Source organism: Mesoplodon mirus (genome assembly GCF_964341445.2).
Source record: "Mesoplodon mirus genome assembly, chromosome: 7".
NCBI classification, from domain to species: domain Eukaryota; kingdom Metazoa; phylum Chordata; class Mammalia; order Artiodactyla; family Ziphiidae; genus Mesoplodon; species Mesoplodon mirus.
This window is the reverse complement of record NC_138983.1, coordinates 61,215,946-61,235,439: the sequence shown is the minus strand read 5'-3', so window position 1 is coordinate 61,235,439 and position 19,494 is coordinate 61,215,946. Positions and strand designations below refer to the sequence as shown.

General features: G+C 37.5%; 1 protein-coding gene across 4 annotated transcripts in view; it reads left to right on the top strand.

Moving 5' to 3' along the window:
* STK33 (serine/threonine kinase 33) overlaps positions 1 to 16,528 on the top strand; it is a 167,485-nt gene extending 150,957 nt beyond the window's left edge. For all 4 annotated transcript variants that reach the window (XM_082628205.1, XM_082628204.1, XM_082628203.1 and 1 more), the window contains one exon: positions 15,699 to 16,528. In XM_082628205.1, the coding sequence (XP_082484331.1) occupies positions 15,699 to 15,908 (210 nt within the window). In that variant the 3' untranslated portion in view covers positions 15,909 to 16,528. The remainder of the gene's footprint in view (positions 1 to 15,698) is intronic.
* The last annotated feature ends 2,966 nt before the right edge of the window (positions 16,529 to 19,494 follow it).

Sequence of the window (19,494 nt, the reverse complement as noted above, 5' to 3'; positions counted from 1 at the left end):
TGGCTGGCCCACACCATGCCATGATAAGAATCCTGTCAGAAATTTGTGGAAAGAGACCCAGTAGAGTGATCTGGTTGATTTTTATTTACTCATTGGGAACTTCTTTGTCTACTTGATAGCAAATATCTAGTTAATAAGCTTGACATTTAATTATTCAGATATTTTGAAATAACCATATCTTTACCATAATATAAACATAAGTTTATTGACTTCCTTTCATCCTCTCTAGTCTGTTAACAATTCCTGCAGTGCTTAGCAGCTGTGTGTATTTTATATTCTTGTTAAAAATATCCTAAAAACCCAATATTTGCATTTCCTCATTTATAGTTTGAAAATTTTCCTGTTAGCTGACTTGGCATTTTATACACACATATACATGTGCACATGCATACATATGTACACATACACACATATACATACATGTATATGTACTCACACATGCATACACATACATTACACGTATTACATGCATGCATCTACTGTATACTCACATATATACAAACACAAATCCATACATACACATGCATATGCACATTATCTTTTGTAGTCTTGGATTCTGTTTGGCACTGATTCTGACATAAAATATCCTTGGAACCAAATGTTTGTCTTCCATCTCCTTTTTCATTGCTCTGTCACTTGTCTCCACTACCATCCTCCTCTTCCCCCTGCAAGTCACAGAGTGATGGGACTTGCCATGCTGTTCTCAGCTACTTCCAATTAGGGAACAGAAGAATTGGAATTTGAGGTTCTTGTGGATGCTAGAACTATACTCAGTGGATTGAAAATTTAAGAATATAGATTTCTACTCATCAACAAGAAGAACTTTTCCACACTCAGAGCTCACCTGCAATAGCACAGTCTGGGCCATGGATAGTAAACCCTACCTTTCAATCATTGGAAACATTCATGCAGACTCTGGAAAGCTACTTGTTATAAATGCTGTAGCAGGAATTTCTCCAAGCTGGGTAGGAGTTTGCCCTGGATGTCCTTTAAGGGACTCTCCTATGCTTAGGTTTTGGCTGTGATATCTTGGGAGGAATACCTTACCTTATTTGGGAATTTTTCTGAAAAGTGTTACCCCTTAAAAGAAAGACTTCTCATCCATATTAAATTTTTCACTGATTTTTATGAATAAATATGTTACTTTGTTAATTATATTGAAGTTGAGTTTATGTTAAGAAATTACTTCTTTTATTTTTTTCAAATCTTCATTAACAGTAAATAGTGGAGTATAAGGCCTAACGTGATAACTGAAAATAGTGTAGGCCATTTAGTCTTGAGTCCACACAGGATTCATATAGTAACTAATATTCTTAAGAGAGAAATTTTAATTTTATTAAAAATCATTCTATGAAGGGCTTCCCTGGTGGCTCAGTGGTTAAGAATCCTCCTACCAATGCAGGGGACATGGGTTCGAGCCCTGGTCCGGGAAGATCCCACATGTCGCGAAGCAAATAAGCCCGTGTGCCACAACTATTGGGCCTGCGCTCTACAGCCTGCAAGCCACAACTACTGAGCCCATGCACCTAGAGCCCGTGCTCTGCAACAAGAGAAGCCACCGCAGTGAAAAGCCGACTCACCGCAATGAAGAGTAGCCCCTGCTCGCTGCAACTAGAGAAAGCCCGAGCACAGCAACAAAGATCCAACACAGCCCCAAATAAATAAATTAATTAATTAATTTTAAAAAAAGAGAAAAAAATCACTCTATGAATATTGAAATATTTCCCACGGGAAAAATTTATTTGTTAAAATTAGATTATATGGATAATTTGATATGATAAATAATTTATACTTACGAAATTAAAGAGATGTATATGATTCTTTTTCCATTAAAATATTTGAAATTTGGCTTTAAATGGAAATCTGCCAGCAGTTCCTGCTTTCCATTGTATCATTGTTCTCTATTCTGAAGAATCTCATAAATCCATTTAGAGCTTCTGATTTTGTATTTCTCACAAGCCAGTGTCATCATATTTTTTAGATAAGTGGCAAAGCACTTGAAAAACCGGCAGAGAAAGTGAGGAATTATTAAAAACAAAAACAGTTGAACCAAGCACCTTCCTCTTTCTCTGAGTAACTGTTCCTTAGTTCCAAATGCCCTGGGCATTATGGAAAAATACAGTGTGTATCTCCTCACTTTTCATGTTTGGACTAAGGTATCACACTTCACTTTTTCAAACTTATTTTTGACTAGTTGACATTTGTTAATGTCCTTTTTTTTTCTTTTCATTTTCAACCTTTAGTTTGTTTTAGGTAACTGTGTTTTTTGAAGATAGAAGTGTTCTCTCTTATATATCTTGTATTTTACAGGCTGAGTACATCTAGATAACGTTTTGTGTTACTGGTAACCCTCTGAATTCCCTACAATGGATTCTTAGTCTATTCTGTCAGACAGACCCAAGACTTAATTCCTACAGCAGCATTTACTCATCTTCAAATGAGACACTTAGCAGACCATTGCTTATTGCAGGAACATGCCTTTCGACGTTCGATTCTTAGTGATTTCCAATAAGTAGTACAGTACTTTCATTGTTCATTAAGCTCAGAAAACAACTGAAGAGAAATGAATGTCTGTAATTAAAATGCACCCCCCCCCCATAACCATAGAGGGAGGGACTAGCGACTCTGGATGTGATAGAAGTATATTTGCATTACAGAATTCTTGCTTCATAAAGGAAAAACTTCTTAGTTGTTAAATTGTTTATTGAACACAGTCTTGAATATACTTGTTTAGTGAAAATGGAAGATTTTTGTGATCATTTTTCTTGACTGAAAAAACATGGCCTTTACAGAATCATAGGAGATGGTATGTGTAGCAGATACTTTATCTAGTCTAGAAAGTAGAAAGGCAAGCTGGCTTAGAAACTTTGAAAAGTTACTTTGATCAATGAAATGTGTTCATTAGCAGTTCTTCAAAGTCAAGGAATATTTGAATTTAAATAAGATTGAAATTAAACGGTTGAACTATGTGGTATATTGACCTGTTGCTGTGAGGAAAAAGTCAAGTTTTCTTAGTATTTTAGTTGAGTAAGATAAAAATTTTCTTTTCTTAACATATTAAATCTTAGTTCCCTGAGCCCATGTGAATCATGTGAAAATTTGGTGGTGCTTCCATATTTCTGGCACACTTTTATACTCCAGTATTGAAGCATTATAATCTAGCATATATGCCCAAGCATTCCATTTAAAATATCCTACTGGTTAAAAGCGCAAGCTCCAGATCTAGGCTGCCTGGATTCAAATCCTGGCTTCACCACTTATAAGCTTTAGGACCTTGGGCAAGTCTCTAGGCCTCTGTTTCCTCATATCTAAAATGGGAAAAATAATGACATCAACCAAGGACTAAATGAAATCATGCATGTAACACTCTTGACATATAGTAAGCACTCATTAATGTTAGCTATTATTAATTTTATTATTATATTGCTAAAGAACTTGCATAGAATATTGCTAAAATTCCATGTTCTTTCCTGTCTGCTTTAAGGCTCCTTTGGGCATAGGTGTGGGAATAAACTAATGAACAAACTAAGAAATATTTTCAAAAGTGGTAAGATGATGCTTCCAACCTCATTTGCCCTCTGAGTTTGGTGAGATCCCTAGGGCACTGTGGTAGATTGGATTATTTTTCCCAATTATTTTATTTATTTATTTTTTTTGCGGTACGCGGGCCTCTCACTGTTGTGGCCTCTCCTGTTGCGGAGCACAGGCTCCGGACGCGCAGGCTCAGCGGCCATGGCTCACGGGCCTAGCTGCTCCGCGGCATGTGGGATCTTCCCGGAGCGGGGCACGAACCCACGTCCCCTGCTTCGGCAGGCGGACTCTCAACCACTGCGCCACCAGGGAAGCCCCATTTTTCCCAATTATTTAAAACCTCTGTAAGGGATCTGTACATTCATACCCTTTGCCATGTGGTTTTTCTCCCTATTAGAGTAGATGTATATTTTCTCACCTCACTAATGTTGATCTTAGCTATATGAGACTGACTTTAGCCAATGAAATGTTAGGAGGTGTGATGTAAGCAGAGACCTTAAAAGTGTTTGCATGATTTAGCTTGCTCTCTTGTATTTCTGCCACCTGCCATGAGAAGAACATGACTGCAGAAGCCACAGTTCCTGGAATTATGAAGATCTGTGAACAGACTTGAACCCAATACAAAGCCTGAAGTCTAGCCTAGCACCACCAAGCAAAAATTAATGTTTATTGTTAGAACATACTGAGACTCTTATAGTTCTTTGTTAGGTAGTTGTACAGAAAAGAGTTAACATAGCAGGCCTAAACTGCTATCCTTGAAAAGTCCTGCTTGCCAGGTTGGCCCTTGGCTGGCTTTTGGGAACTTAGATTTTGGAACAGTGGCTACCATTAACTGATAAGAATGATTAATTGTGCCTAAACTGTGCAAACAATATGGTTTATGCTGAACACCTGCTTTCCTTCTGGGAGTCTGGGATTTCGCTAGGTGCTAGGCAGAGGTTGCCTACATGACCAGCTCCCAGTAAAAACCCTGGGTGCTGAGTCTCTTCGAGCTTCCCTGGTTGACAACATTTCACATGTGTTGTCACAACTTGTTGCTGGAGTAATTAAGTGCATCCTGTGTGACTCCTGGGAGAGGACTCTTAGAAGCTTAAACATGGTTTCCACTGGACTTCTCCTCAAGTGTCTTTTCACTTTGCTAATTGTGCTCTGCATCCTTTCACTATAATAAATCATAGCAATGAGTACAACTATATGCTGAGTTCTGTGAGTCCTCCTAGTGAATAACGGAACCTGGAGACCTCCCAAACACAGTAGCATAGCTGCAGCAATAGCTGACTAATACAGGTACTAGTTATTCATTGTGCTAACATGAATTTTGACCTGTTGTTGTTTGATCTAATGCTATTGGCAATTCCAGTTGCTAGTTTGGATTCATAAGCTTCCATAAACAATAAGGCTTTTGTCTGTACTTCTATTCCCAGTAGAATCTCCTGTGTAAGGCTTAGGTTTCACCACGGGTTTAGCCAGACGTCCGTGGTTGAAGGGATATATTAGTGAATCCTTTCAAATCATTTCCCTGCTCTCCCAAGCCTGGCTTCTGCCCAGCTCCTCTTAGAGATTATAGCTCCTAGTATATGCTTATGTATATTTTACCCTGTGGAGAACCAACCCATTGGGTTGGGTTATAAAAAATATTGCTTCAATTTCAAATGTATTAATTTGGTTCCACTCATCTCTTATCCTGCCTTTATGCGATGATTGTCACATGTATTACATCTATGTAATTATAAACCCTACAAAACTATGTTTTAATTTTTGCCCTAAATAGTTGTATTTCCAAGAAATTAAAAGGAAAATTGTCTTTTATATTTACCCAGATATTTACCATTTCTGATGCTCTTCTTTCCTTTCTGAAAATCTAAGCTTCCATTTAGTATCATCTCCCTTCAGCCTGATGAACTTCCTTTGCATTTCTTGTATTGCATGTCTGCTAGTGATGAATTCTCTCAGTTTTCTTTTATCTAAAAATGTCTTTATTTTGTCTTAATTTTTGAAGGACATTTTCTCTGTTTACAGAGTTCTGGTTTGACAGGTAATTTTGGTCCACACTTTAAAGATGTTATTCTTCTGCCTTCTGGAATCCAGATTCTCTGATAAGAAGTCACTGGTAATTTGAAATGTTCTTTTCGTATATGTAATGTGTCACTTTTCTCTGAATGTTTTCGAGATCCTCTCTTTATCTTTGGTTTTCAGCAGTTTGACAATCATATTGCTAGGAATGTACTTCACATTTATCTTGCTTGGGATTTGCTGAACTTCTTGAATCTGTATTTCTGTCTTTTGCTAAGTTTGGGAAATCTTGTGATTACTTTTTCCTTATTTTTTTCTGAGAGTCTTAATCACTCATATGTTAGACCACTTGATATTGTTCAATAAGTCCCTGAGGCTGTATTGACTTTTTTCAATCCGTTCTTTAAATTGGATACGTTCTATTGATCTATCTTCAGTTTTACTCTTTGCTCTGTTGTGTCCATGTTCCTGTTAAACCTATCTGGTGAATATTTAATTTCAGATATTATATTTTATTCTAAAATTTTCATTTGGTTCTTTTTTATTATTTCTGTTCCTTTATGGAGAGCTGCTTTATTCATCAAATAAATTTTCACTTTACATCATTGATAATAGTGATGATAACTGCTTTAAAATCCTTGTTTGCCAATTCCAATATCTGGGTCATCTCAGGGTCTGTCTCTATTGATTGTTATTTCTGTTGAGGAATTTGAGGAATTTTGGATTGTATCCTAGACATTGGGAATGTTGTGTTGTACTGGCTCTTGATTTGACTATGTTCTTCCAAAAAGTGTTGACCTTTCTGTTTTAGCAGACAATTAGTAGATTGGATAAAAACTGAAAATTGCCTCTTAGCCAGCAGTTCAAATCTTAGATTGGTTCATTTATCTTTAGCTGAGCAGAATTTAGGATTCCCCCTTTCTGGCTATCTCCTTTAAGGAATTCCCTCACTATTCTTTGGTGTCTGTGGTTGCTTTGAATTCCATCCTTTAGTTCTTTAGATCAGAGAGAGAGAATTGTGAAAGCATCTGGAGTAGAGGGTGGGGGCGTGTTGCCATCAAAGGAACAACTTTTGACAGCCCAACAGAAATAATGGAAGCCAGAAGACAAAGGAATTATATTGTTAAACTGCTAAATGGAAAACAATACAAAACAAAAAACCTGCCAACTTGGAATTCTGTATCTGGTGATAATTTCCTTCAAAGATAAAAATAAAAAGGTTTTCAAATATGTAAAAGACGAGAGAATTTTTACCAGCCTATCTTACTATAAGAAATACTAAAAGAAAAGTTTCAAAGTGAAAGAAAATGATCCCAGATGAAAGTAACGGTAGGAAAATATGAAGGGCATTGGCAAGAATAAATATGTGAGTAAATATAAAATAATGTTGACTGTTTAAAACAGTAGCAATAATAATAAGAACTAAGCTTTCATCTCAATAAGCTAGAAAAAGAACATCAAATTAAGCACCCTCCTAACAAAAATAGTAGGAAGGAAATAATTTTAAAAAGAACATATTATGAATCATTTAATGCTAATACATTGGAAAATTTATATGAAATGGTCAAATTCCTTTAAAATACACCTAAACAGATACACAAAAATAGAAAATTTAAATAGTTCTATTCTTATTTTTAAAAAACTGAATTTGTAATTAAGAACTTGTTGGTGTAGAAAACTCCAGTCCCAAATGATTTCACTGGTTAGTTCCTCCAAATATTTAAGAAGGAAGGAGGAGAAAGCTTATGACACAAACTCTTGAGACTATTTCCCAACTCATTTATAAGGAAGGCATAACATTATGATCAAGTGTATAGTATATTCCAGGAATGTAAGTTTGGATTAACATCCAAAAATCCATCAATGTAATTCACCATATTAATAAGTAAAGGAGAAAAGCCATATAGTTATCTCAATAATTTTGAAAAAAGCATTTGATAAAATTCAACACTCAAGCATGAGAAAAACCCTCAGCAGATTAGGGACAGATGGGAACTTTCTTTTACATACTAAGGGATTTTTACCAAAAGAAAAGAAAAGAAAACCCCTCTAAAGCTAATATAATTCTTAATGGTGAAATATTGAACACTTTTCCACTGAAGATAGGAGATAGATAAGGATGTCCTTTCTACTTCTTTTTAACATTGTACTACAGGTCTTAGCCAATGCAACAAAGCAAGTAAAAGAAATAAAATTATATAGATTGGAAAGGAAGAATAAAACTGTGGCTACCTGCAAATGCCATGGTTGTGTACATAGAAAATCCCCAGGAATCTTCAGAAATTGAACTTAAAGTGCAAGATGCAAGATTTGTATACGAAACAATGAATTGTATTTTTATATACTAGCAATGAACAATTGGAAAACAAAAGCTTTTTAAACCATTTAACATATTATTGTAAAACATAAAATATTAGTGATAGATCTAACAAAATATATGTGAAATATATATACCAACCCCCACACCATATTGCTGAGTGAAATTGAAGAAGGCTGACATATATGGAGAGATATACCATGTTCATGGATTGGAAGATTTGATACTATTAAGATGTCTCCCCAAACTGATTTATAACTTTAAAACAACCCCAAGTGAAATCTAGGGCTTTTGCTTTTCTGATAGAAATTGACAAGTTGCTTCTAAAATTTATTTGGGAATATGTAGGACCTAGAACAGCCGAAATAACATGAAAAGAACAAAGTTGGAGAACTTATATTATCTGATTTCAACATTTACTGTGTAGCTTCAGTAATCAATACAGTGTGATATTGGTTTAAGAGTAGATAACTAGATCAATGAAACAAAATCAAGAGTCTAGAAAGAGACCTACACTTATGAGGTCAATTGATTTTTTACAGATATTTCAAAGCCATTCAATGGAGAAAGGATAGTTTTTTCAATAAATGGTGCTAGAATAATAGTACATCTATATGGGAAAATAATAACTTTGACCCCCCTAGCTCACACTGTATACAGAAATTAGTTTAAAAGCTAAACTATAAAGCTCTTTTGAGAAAACATAGGATAATATCTTCCAACCAGAGAGTAGTCAAAGATTTCTTAAAACACAGAAAGCCCTTTAAAAATGGATAAGATAGACTTCAGCAAAAGTAAACATATTAGCTCATCTAAAGCATATTAAGAAAAGAAATAAGCAAGTCACAGACAGGGAAAAAATATTTGCAATAAAATATCTGACAAAGGACTTGTATCCAGAATATAAAGACAATTCCTACAACTCAATAATAAAAAGACAACTCATTTTTTTAAATGGCCATAAGACTTGAACAGACACTTCAGATAGAAAGATATATAAGTAGTCAATAAGCATATGAAAAAAGTGCAACATCATTAGTTATCAGGAAAATGCAAATGATATCAGGAAAAGTTACAATGACATATCACTACACTCTTTCTAGAATGCCCAAAATTTAAAAGGACTGACAACTCGAAATTTTAGCAAATATTGGAGCAACTGGAATTTTCCTACATTGCTGGTGGGAATACAAAATGGTGCATTCCTTTTGGAATACAGTTGGGCAGTTACTTATAAAGTTAAGCATTTACTTACCATTTACCCAGCAATCCCAAATGTAAGTTCAAAAAAGGATTAGTAGAATATGTTTATAGCAGCTTTACATAAAAAAAGAGCCTCAAACTGGGAACAGCCCAAATATTCACTAATAGAAGAATAGATAAACAAATTGTGACATATTCATACAATGGAATACTGCTTGACAATAAAAAGGAATGAACTACTAATACACAGATGAATCTCAAAAATGGTATAATGCTATGAGAATTTATAACTATCTCAATAAAAATTTCAATTAAAAACATGTTAAGCAAAAGAAACAAGGCACAAAAGAGTACATACTGTATGTTATTTTGTTTATATGACGTTTTAGAAAAAACAAAAGTAATTTATGTTGAAAAATGTCAGAACACTTATAGCCCCAGGATGGGAGGGAGTTGACTGGGATGTGGCATGAGGGAACTTCTTGGGGAATTGTTCTATTTCTTGATTGAGGTGTTGGTTATATAGCTCTATGCATTATCAAAACTCATCAAACTATACTTTTGAAATTTGCACATTCTACTGTATGTAAATTATACTTTAATTAAAAAGAAAAGAGATATTTATATCTTTCTCTAATTTACAAGTTAGATTTTGTTTTCATTAACGCCATAGAAGGCCCTGCTCTTTATGTGGGTAGGCTTATATAAGGAATCTATGTTTGGAAGTCAATTTCTCTTCTTCCCTTTGCTTTTTTTTTCCCCTTCCTCTTCCTTCCAAAAACCGCAGGAATGTGAAAGAAAGTGGGTGACCATTGCAAGTAAAACTATAGCTGAAAACTTATATCCGAATATTCTGTCACTTGGACCTTGTGCAGGCCTATAATTTGAATGTGTGACTCTAGAAATGGTTGCTATGGTGATAAACCACTTGACTTAAATAGCATGTATTTTACTCAAAATTTAGAGAAATGGTAACAGTTTCTAGTAATTGTGCACTGGTATTAACTTGCAGGGATATGCCTAGAGCTTACAGGTTTTGCATCCATTATCACCAGATGAGTTCATCAAGTTAAAGTTATGCCAGTGAATAATGAAATATGTGTATTTAGCCCATTTTTTCTGGTTATATATCTCCCCTTGCACACATGGAGCCCCCTTTTCAAGATTAATAATATCATCTGGAGAAATCAGGCCCAGGGTGCTGAACTACAAAAAGATGGAACCAGAGGGAACCTTGTAAGGTCATCTTTTCTATCATTGTGCCTCTAGTAGGAATGACTATTCTTCAGCAGTCCCACATGGTAAGAGTCTGTCAAAGATGAGGAACAACTGAAATGCTGCTTGGGGGAGCCCCTGGTATAACCATCCTGACTGCAGCACTCAGAGATGCTGTCTGGCTTCACAGTGCTGAAATCTTACCCCTTTTGCATTTTAAAATTGTGATTATATATATATGTGTGTGTGTGTGTGTGTGTGTGTGTGTGTGTGTATAAATATATATGTATATATATCCTCTTATTCTTTATATTTTTAGGTTGAAGAACTCTCTCATAAAGAACCTCCACCCATTAGCACATCAGTAGCCTGTCTGTAAACCTTCTCTGGTCCCTTTATATCTATTCAGACTGGTTGCAGTATTTCAGATATGAATTCTTCGTGATAAATAAGGATAGAAGAATTTTTTTCTTTGATTTCTAAGATGCTTTCTGATGATAGCCAGGTTCTCTTGGTCACTGTGAAATGGTATAGTACACCAGTATCTTTAGAGAACAGTCTACAATGATTTTTAAATCCTCTCTTGGAAAACAGTCTTCAGTGTTTTTTAGATCCTCTTTTGGACGGATAATTATGACCAACAGTCTCATAATGATCATTTAGATAGACTCTTTCCCCCTAGAACTGAATATTGAAATTCCTCTCTCATCTTTCTCCCCCTTTGTACAATCTTATGGGGGCTCATCACCTTCCATATGCCTTTCATGACCTGGAAGATCTTAGTAACTTCTATAGCCTTGGCAATTTCACTTTCCATTTCTCTGTTCTATTACTTACAGAACTGTAAAATTGCATCAGTTACAGCATAGATCCCTGAAGAATCCCATCAACTCTGAGAGAAGAAAAATAGAAACTTAAAATTTAGGTAACCTATAACCTACAGAAGAAATCCTTTTAAAAATCCTAGAGAAAAGCCTGGAAGTTGGAATTTGCCTTGGCTGTTTATATTTCAAGGAGATGAGAGGCTTGGCTCTTGGTCAAGAAAGCTGTAACTTGGTCTGAAGGGCATCATGTGGGCCAGCCTTCGTCCGTGTTTTATCAGCATCAGAGAACAGTTTTAGTGAGGGGATATTTAAGAAGGGAGACTCAGTCTTTAGGAAAGCTCTTAGGATTCTGATTCCTAAATAATGGCATCCTAAACTTAATGAAACTGCAAATTAGCAAAGAGAAATGGTAAAGTACATACACACATAATATTTTACAAGGTACACACATATACACAGAAGCTTTTAAGCATTTGCAATAAATATTTGCATTTAGGTAAATAGACTTGCATTGATGTTACCAGGGAGTTAAGGAACGAACATTGTGATTTGTTTCCATGCAGCCAGTTTTAGGCTGATTTTGAAGCTCAATTAAAATATGGTTGACAAAAAATATTTGCAAACAATGCTACCAACAAGGGATTAATTTCCAAAATATACAAACAGCTCATACAGCTTCATACAAAAAAACCCTCAAAGAACCCAATCAAAAAATGGGCAGAAGACCTAAATAGACATTTCACCAGAGAAGACATATAGATGGCCAAAGACACATGAAAAGATACTCAGTCTCACTAATAATTATTAGAGAAATGCAAATCAAAACTACAATGAGATATCACCTCATACCAGTCAGAATGGCCATCATTAAAAAGTGTACAAATAATAAATACTGGAGAGGGTGTGGATAAAAAGGAGCCCTCCCACACTGTTTGTGGGAATGTAAATTGGTGCTGCCATTATGGAGAACAGTATGGAGGTTCCTTAAAAAACTAAAAATAGAGCTATCATATGATCCAGCAATCCCACTGCTGGGCATATATCCAGAGAAAACCATAATTCGAAGAGATGCATGCACCCCTATGTTCATACCAGCACTATTTAAAATAGCCAAGACGTGGAAGCAACCTAAATGTCCATCAACAGGTGAATGGATAAAGAAGATGTGGTACACACACACACACACACACACACACACACAATGGAATATTACTCAGCCATAAAAAAGAATGAAATAATGCCATTTGCAGCAACATGGATGGACCTAGAGATTATCATATTAAGTGAAGTAAGACAGAGAAAGGTAAATATGTAATATCACTTATATGTGGAATCTAAAAAAATGATACAAGTGAACTTATTTACAAAGCAGAAATAGACTCACAGACATAGAAAACAAACTTAGGGTTACCAAAGGGGATACTCGGAGCAGGGGGAGAGACAAATTAGGAGTTTCAGATTAACATATACATGCTGCTATGTATAAAATAGGTAAACAACAAGGACCTACTATATAGCACAAGGAACCATACTCACATCTTGTAATAACCTATAATGGAAAAGAATCTGAAAAAGAATATATATATAACTGAATCACTTTGCTGTACACGTGAAAGTAACACATTGTAAATTAACTATACTTCAATTAAAAAACTAGATTCATAATAACAAAAACATGGTTGACTATATTAGTTTTAATATGTATTAAATACCAAACTGAAAAAGAAATAAGAAAATAGGTACTCATAATGTTGCTGGTAAGAGTATAAGTTGGTACAACTGCAGTAGAAGGCAATATGGTGATGTCTTTCAAAATCACAAATCCATACAACTTTTAACTCAGAAGTTCTACTTCTAAAATATATATCCTGTAGATCTATTTACACATGTACACAATGACACAAGTACTAGGTTATTCACAGCAGCATTATTTTTACTAGTTAAGATTGGAAACAACCTGAATGTCCATCATCAAGGAACTGGCTACATAAATTATGGTACATTCAAACAAGAGAACACTGCATAGCTGAAAAAAGAATGAGAACTCTTTTATGTATTGACGTGGAATGATGTTCAAGATAATTGTTAGTTTAAAAAAATCAAGGTGTAAAAGAGTGTTTACAGTGGGCTACCATTTGTGTAATAAAGTGAGAGTAAAGTGCGTCAATATATGGATTCGATTGAACCATATGAAATTGCCATTATTAGGCTGTTTTGACCTGCCAAAATGATGACCACTTCCATTTGGTTCCACCTAATATTTGCTTGAAGTTACATAAAATCTCTTCGGAAATGTGCACTGTGAACTGATAGTATTCGTTGTCTTGGATGGGAGGCAGAGCGGAGTTAACTAGGGGGCGAGGAGGAGATTTTGAACACTGTGAATATTAAATCATGGGGATGTACTACCTCTTTAAAAACTGATTCACTTAAAAATTATATATAAGTAAATACAATAGATAAATGTGGCTGAGTAATCATCATTTTCTCATCTTGCTCTAGAATGAAACAGAAATATCATGTTCCTACACTGAAGCAACCAAACAGTTTAGTTTCCTTTTTCCTTCCACTTTGCCAGAAGATTCTGCAAATAATCTTAAGATATCTTATCCAGGAAGAAATCAGAGCCTTTAGTGTGTTTGAAAAAAAGAAGACAATATCTATATCACTAATCCTGCCCATAGAGACTTTGAGTATTTCTTCCCAGTGACTTCAACTTCTGAGTCTACTTTAACGACTCAAGTACATTAATTAGCAAATGGAACAGTGAAGAAGAATGGAAATGTTAAACCAGATATGAATATGAACACGTTAAAAAGAAAATGACTGAGTCTCTATTCCTATTCTATAGATTATTTGTTGTAGTGGACATGATGAAAAACATTTCCTCAGCTACTCAGATGATAACTCAAGAGGTGGAAATGCCAAAAGAGAGAAGGTTAAACTTAGATTCACCTTTTAAAAGGATTTGTATGTCAAGTGACTTAAATTTTTATGAATTGAAATGTCCAAGCTAGGGACCAGTTCTGTACTAAACAAAGCAGCTTGTCTTTAGCCAGACACTGGAACGTCAGGGGTGTTGTACTCTCACCCTGTTGCTAAACGAAAGGAGTTTTCAAGGAGAAGACACAACCTGTATTACTGAAGGCTAACACATTTTGTTTTCTGTTTCTTGAAAGAATACACAGAGAAGCAACCCAGAAATTTTCCTGAGAAAATGAATCTATACAGAAAAGGACCTTTTAACATTTCCAAATTTATACAAATTAATTTTCCAATGTGCAAAATTACCAGCTCAAGAATTAGCATATACTGTTATAAAGTCATACAAGAATGATAGTTTGAAGAGGCACATATTTAAGGACTGTGCAGTAAGCAAACATCTGGTAAATTTTCTCTTTTCTCAAAATATAGGTACCAAAAATCCATAAATGACCTGAGGTTTTGCTGCAGCCCTAGGAGTTCATTTATTCATTGGACAAATATGTACTGCTACTGTGTATAAAACATGGTCACTTGTATCACAGGAGTGATCAAAAAACAACACACACACACACACCAGGTTTATTTGTTTTGTGTTACATGTAATCTTTTCACATTCTTTGAAAATTGTTAACCTGATTATTCACTCATGTGTATGCTTTCAGTTAACCAGAGTATTAAACTTACGAGCCCTTTCCCAGCTCATTCTGTGTAAATGAGAACTCGCTGCATCTATAGCTCCGTGTCTCATCCCCCATCCTGCTTGTGCAGGTCTCCTGAGACGTTCTCTGCTGTTTTAGAACTCTATGCCCAGCTTCATTTAATGGGAAGTGAGCATTTTTAAAATGGGTCTAAGGTCAAAATGGACTCTGCTTCCCTCACAACAGCAGGATTAGAGACCGTTTCCTCTACTGTGGGGTGCAGTGACCTGAGAAAACACAATTGCCTGTTAAAATTCCTTCTACTTGTTTCATGCTTTAAAGCTCACAGAATACTTTCATGGCTACCACCTTAGTTCATTCTCATAATAAGCCCATGTAGTAAATGTGCAAATACCTTTTTCCTCATTTAACAGTGAGGCATCAAGACTATAGAAGGTCTTCAGACCTACCCAAGTGGTGTGACTGGGGTTAGAAGCCAGTCCCTGGAATCAATGCAGAGAATGGTGAGCATGTGAGGAGTGGGCCACATGCAGCAACTTTATACCCAGGTTAGAAAGAATAATCATGATGTGCTTGTCAGGGAATCCATACAAATGTCAAAACTCATCTAGAAATCCGTAAAGATGAATGATTACAACTCTGTCCAGATGAACTTGCCTGTGTGAATGGTACCAGGTATTTACTTCCATTTTGCAGGGCAGTGGATCTGAAGTTGTGCCTGTAGTTTGCTCTACCCCAGACACTAAACAATTCAGTTTTCTTGAAGATGTTAAAGGAGCTTTCTTTGGCATTCAATAACAGTTTCACAATGTGATTAGCTTATATCTCACATCCGAAGAGAGCTCCAACTTGCACATCCTAGACAACTTTGTAGCCCCTTGCTTCTTTGAATTGATGTGGATTGCTTTGTGTCTGCAAAATTAATCCAGGCCTTTTTTTTTATATTTCTAGCCCACTGCTTATGAAAAGACTTCTGTGCCCAGTAAGAAGGAAAACATGGATGACTTGGACATGAGTTACTCAAGTTACATATCTAGCAGACTCCCTTCAGCTGAACTCAAGGGAGAAATAGAGAAACCCCCTGCGACTTCAAGCCAAGGAACAGCAACCAAAGGCACTGCTAAATCCATTGCCCTGCCTAGAACCAAAAAGAAACTCTAACAACGCTGAACAGTACAGAAACAGAGCTGCTCTTTCTAGTGCAATGAGGGTTTAGGAGGGGAAAAGGACAACAGTATGCCGAGCTTTCAGTGTTTCAGCTGCTCTGAGCCCTGCCAAGTGTTTGCACCAGTTTTAAAATTGAAGCAGTCAACTCCAAAGTGGGGTTAAAGGACAGCCAGCAACAGGCTTGATGGCTTGTGCAGCTGAAATCAACCCAGGGTGTTTTTGAGAGTTGTTCAGAGGAGTGGATGCCCTCAAAGCAAGGCTGTGGGCACACTTGCCCAGTTGTACTCAAATTCTTACATTTAGGCACAATTATTTATAGCGGAAACTGAGAGCCAGATATGGTAATGGAGGTTCCAAATGATTATGTGCACTTTGCACTAGAAGATATGTTAGGAAATTACTAATAAACTTGTCTATAGCGTAACAGCAGAAGTGCTTCAGCCATTCACGTGTGTTCTTGTGATTTTAGGTTGCTGTAGATTGTTTAAGACAGCTTATTTTAAATGTAGAAAAATAGATTTTGTAACTGTTTGCCATTAACATGCTGCTAAATTCCCAATGTATTGATCGAATCAATAAAAAACCAGATGTTACGTTAATTTTTACGTGAACAAGAGGTGACTATAGTCAGGTCCTCTAAGCCCTAAAAAGCAAATTTTGAGCTTGGCCTCCTGCTGCAAAGGTAGGCACACATCTTTGGGGATGGTCATGAGGCTAGACACAGGGGAAGGTACATCATTCCTCTTAGTATTATAGGTCTCTCCTTTGCAGCTGGACAAATAGTTTTGTCATTCTAGGTCACACTGGGTGAAGAAATGCTTCCCTTGGCCTCACAGACAAACTCTGAGGAAGCAATTTGCATCTGCTTTTGCCTTTATAAAGTAGTAACCTAGGTTCATTCCAGCTCCTCGTGGGATTGTCACTTAGGCCTCCAAAATGCCCCACACCTGGCCAGCTGAGCAGGTACTAGTTGCATGTAAATCCCCTCAATGGCTGAAGGTAGTAGACGTGCTTCTAGTGATAAATTTGGAAGACACCGTCCAGCCTCCAAATGGGTCAGAGATAACACTGACGTATGTTGCCCCTGGCTGAGTAGTTTGGCCAGTATTTTCTCAGTGCCTTCAATGTGCTTCCCCAGGGGAATCTGCCAGCTTTACTTTAAAACTGGAGTTGAAGCTTCTTCAAGGTCTTTCTCCTTTCTGACTATTACTTCCAGTCCTGCCAGGAGCCCATAAACCATCTCTCCAGGATTAGTGAGCCATCTTTGAGGAGCGTATTCTGTTCACCTGCAGAGAAGCCAGTCTCAGCTGAGTGGAGATTTACCTTTCCCAGAGGTGCTCCCAGAAGCAGAGGTGAGTTGACTGGTCTCCCAGCAGAAAAGCCAACCGAGACAGTGGCTTGGATTCTGTCCTTCCCCTGGGCCTGAAAATGGGATAGTCCCTGTGTTCAAAACTGCTCTTATTTTCATGGTGATACCTTCTTCTGTATCATGTATTGGAGAACTCTTGTTAAATTGGATAGTATCCCAATTTCTATCCACATTTCTCTTCAGTCTTTTTTTTTAGTTGTTTTACAATGTTGTGTTAGTTTCTACTGTACAGCGAAGTAAAGTAGAGTTCCCTGTGCTATACAGCAGGTTCTCATTAGTTATCTCTTTTACACGTATTAGTGTGTATATGTCAATCCCAATTTCCCAGTTCATCACACCCCCCACTTTCCCCCCGTTTGTTCTCTACATCTGTGTCTATTTCTGCCTTGCAAACCGGTTCATCTGTACCATTCTCTTCAGTCTTAAATTAGTGATACTGCTCAGTAAACTTGAGCAAAGGTCCAGAACTAAGCACTAAGTGAAAGGTGAGGTCATTTTATAACCTTTTAGTACGTCTGTACCTTTTCCCACCCCAGCACCAGGCCAGGCCAACTGTCCATCTACCAGAAAATGCGTTCTGTTAGCTGTCCTCTCTCCAGACCTTCACTTGATTTACGTAGAATCATTTTGACTGGGACTTAGCTCACTCTTTCTAAAGAGAATTTTCGTATTATTTCTATTTGTTATTTATTTGTATGGAACACACTTGGGCCAGGCCATATCTGAGCTTTGTTTTCCAACTGTGTACCTCTTTACTATCTGGGGATCTGTGGCCTTGCTTTCTCCATTTACTTTCATGGCTGTGAAAATAGTTACTCTTCTGTTTCAGATGTGTTTTCAGTGACAGATAGGCCCACTCCAAGGCACTGATAATCACTCTGACACCTCCTGTGCACCACGGCACGGAGGGCTGGGCTTTGTTATGACCCACAGGGACACAGTCTGCCCAGGACAGAGCAGAGCAGGTGTTATTTCCAAGGAATGCAAATGCCAGTCAACACTCTGCCTTGAGTAATAGACAGGTCAAGGCAGTAGGAATATGATAAAAGATAAATGCCAGCCGGGGGCTGGGGAGAAGTTCAGCTGAGGAGAACAAGAGGATGTCAGAGATGGACTTAAATCACAGAAGACAGGAAAATGGGTTGGGGTCAGGGGAGCAAAAAGAGAACAAAGTATAATTAATAAGGAAGACTGGTTGGATAACAGCACACGGTTCTGCCAAACCCGGAAGCAAGAGTCAGAGGACGAAAGTGCTCCTGGGGTAATTAGAGAGGTCCCTGTCCTAGGCCAGTCTGCATTAGGACTGGCCTCTCGTGGCCAGGACAACAGCACACCTGGGTGAGGACACAGGCTAAAGAAACAAAGACCTGGGGAAATGGAAGCTGAGAGAGGCCGGTTGTAAGAGGTGGCCACAGAACAGTCCTGACATTTTGAGTAGGAATGTAATGCTGCGTAGGGGTGGGGGGAAAGGAGAAAAAATTCAAAACGCTTTGTGCTTATCACCTGAAATGCTTTGTTTAAATAATTCTATTTGACTCCAAAATGTAAGTTCCAGGTTAGAAAGATTGAAAGCAGCCAGTCTTGAAAATGAAGCTTTTTAAATTCCAGCCCTGCTGTTGGAATAGAGAATAAAGGCTTTGTTCAAACATGCATTCCCAGCAGTAAGCAGAGCTTTGAAATTGGCCAGGGAAGTTGTGTTCCATAATGGCTGCACTTGGCTGGAGACCAAGAAGCTGTGGCCTCTGGGAAATGACCCTGGGCTGGATATGTTCCATCTGCCCCTCCAGAACCACTCTGCCCTGCTCTGCCCTCCCCACTCAGAGAAGTGATCTTTCAGGAGTGAATTAACAGGCTCCCTCCCTTGGCCTCTGGGTTCGCTGGGATTTCTGTCAGTGGGGGACACCAGCAGGCACTCGTGGGGGGAGAGGTCTAGGCCTTGATTCCCCCAGTACTGGGTCACTGGGAAGTCACTGCATTCTCTTTCTATAGACCTCAGCTCCTGCCGGCAGCGCTCCCTCACGGCTGTGTTCCCCGCCCCTTCAGGCTAAGACCAGGGCTATTGCCCTGGGGACTGTGTCTTCCTTCATGGGTTTCCCTAAACTCTCTCCGTACCTTTACAAGTAGCCTCTTTGTTAGATTCCCAACTACCCCATTTGAGTGAGTGTCGTCTGTCTCCTCCTGACACCCAAGGTGATCCAGACCCTTGTCAGT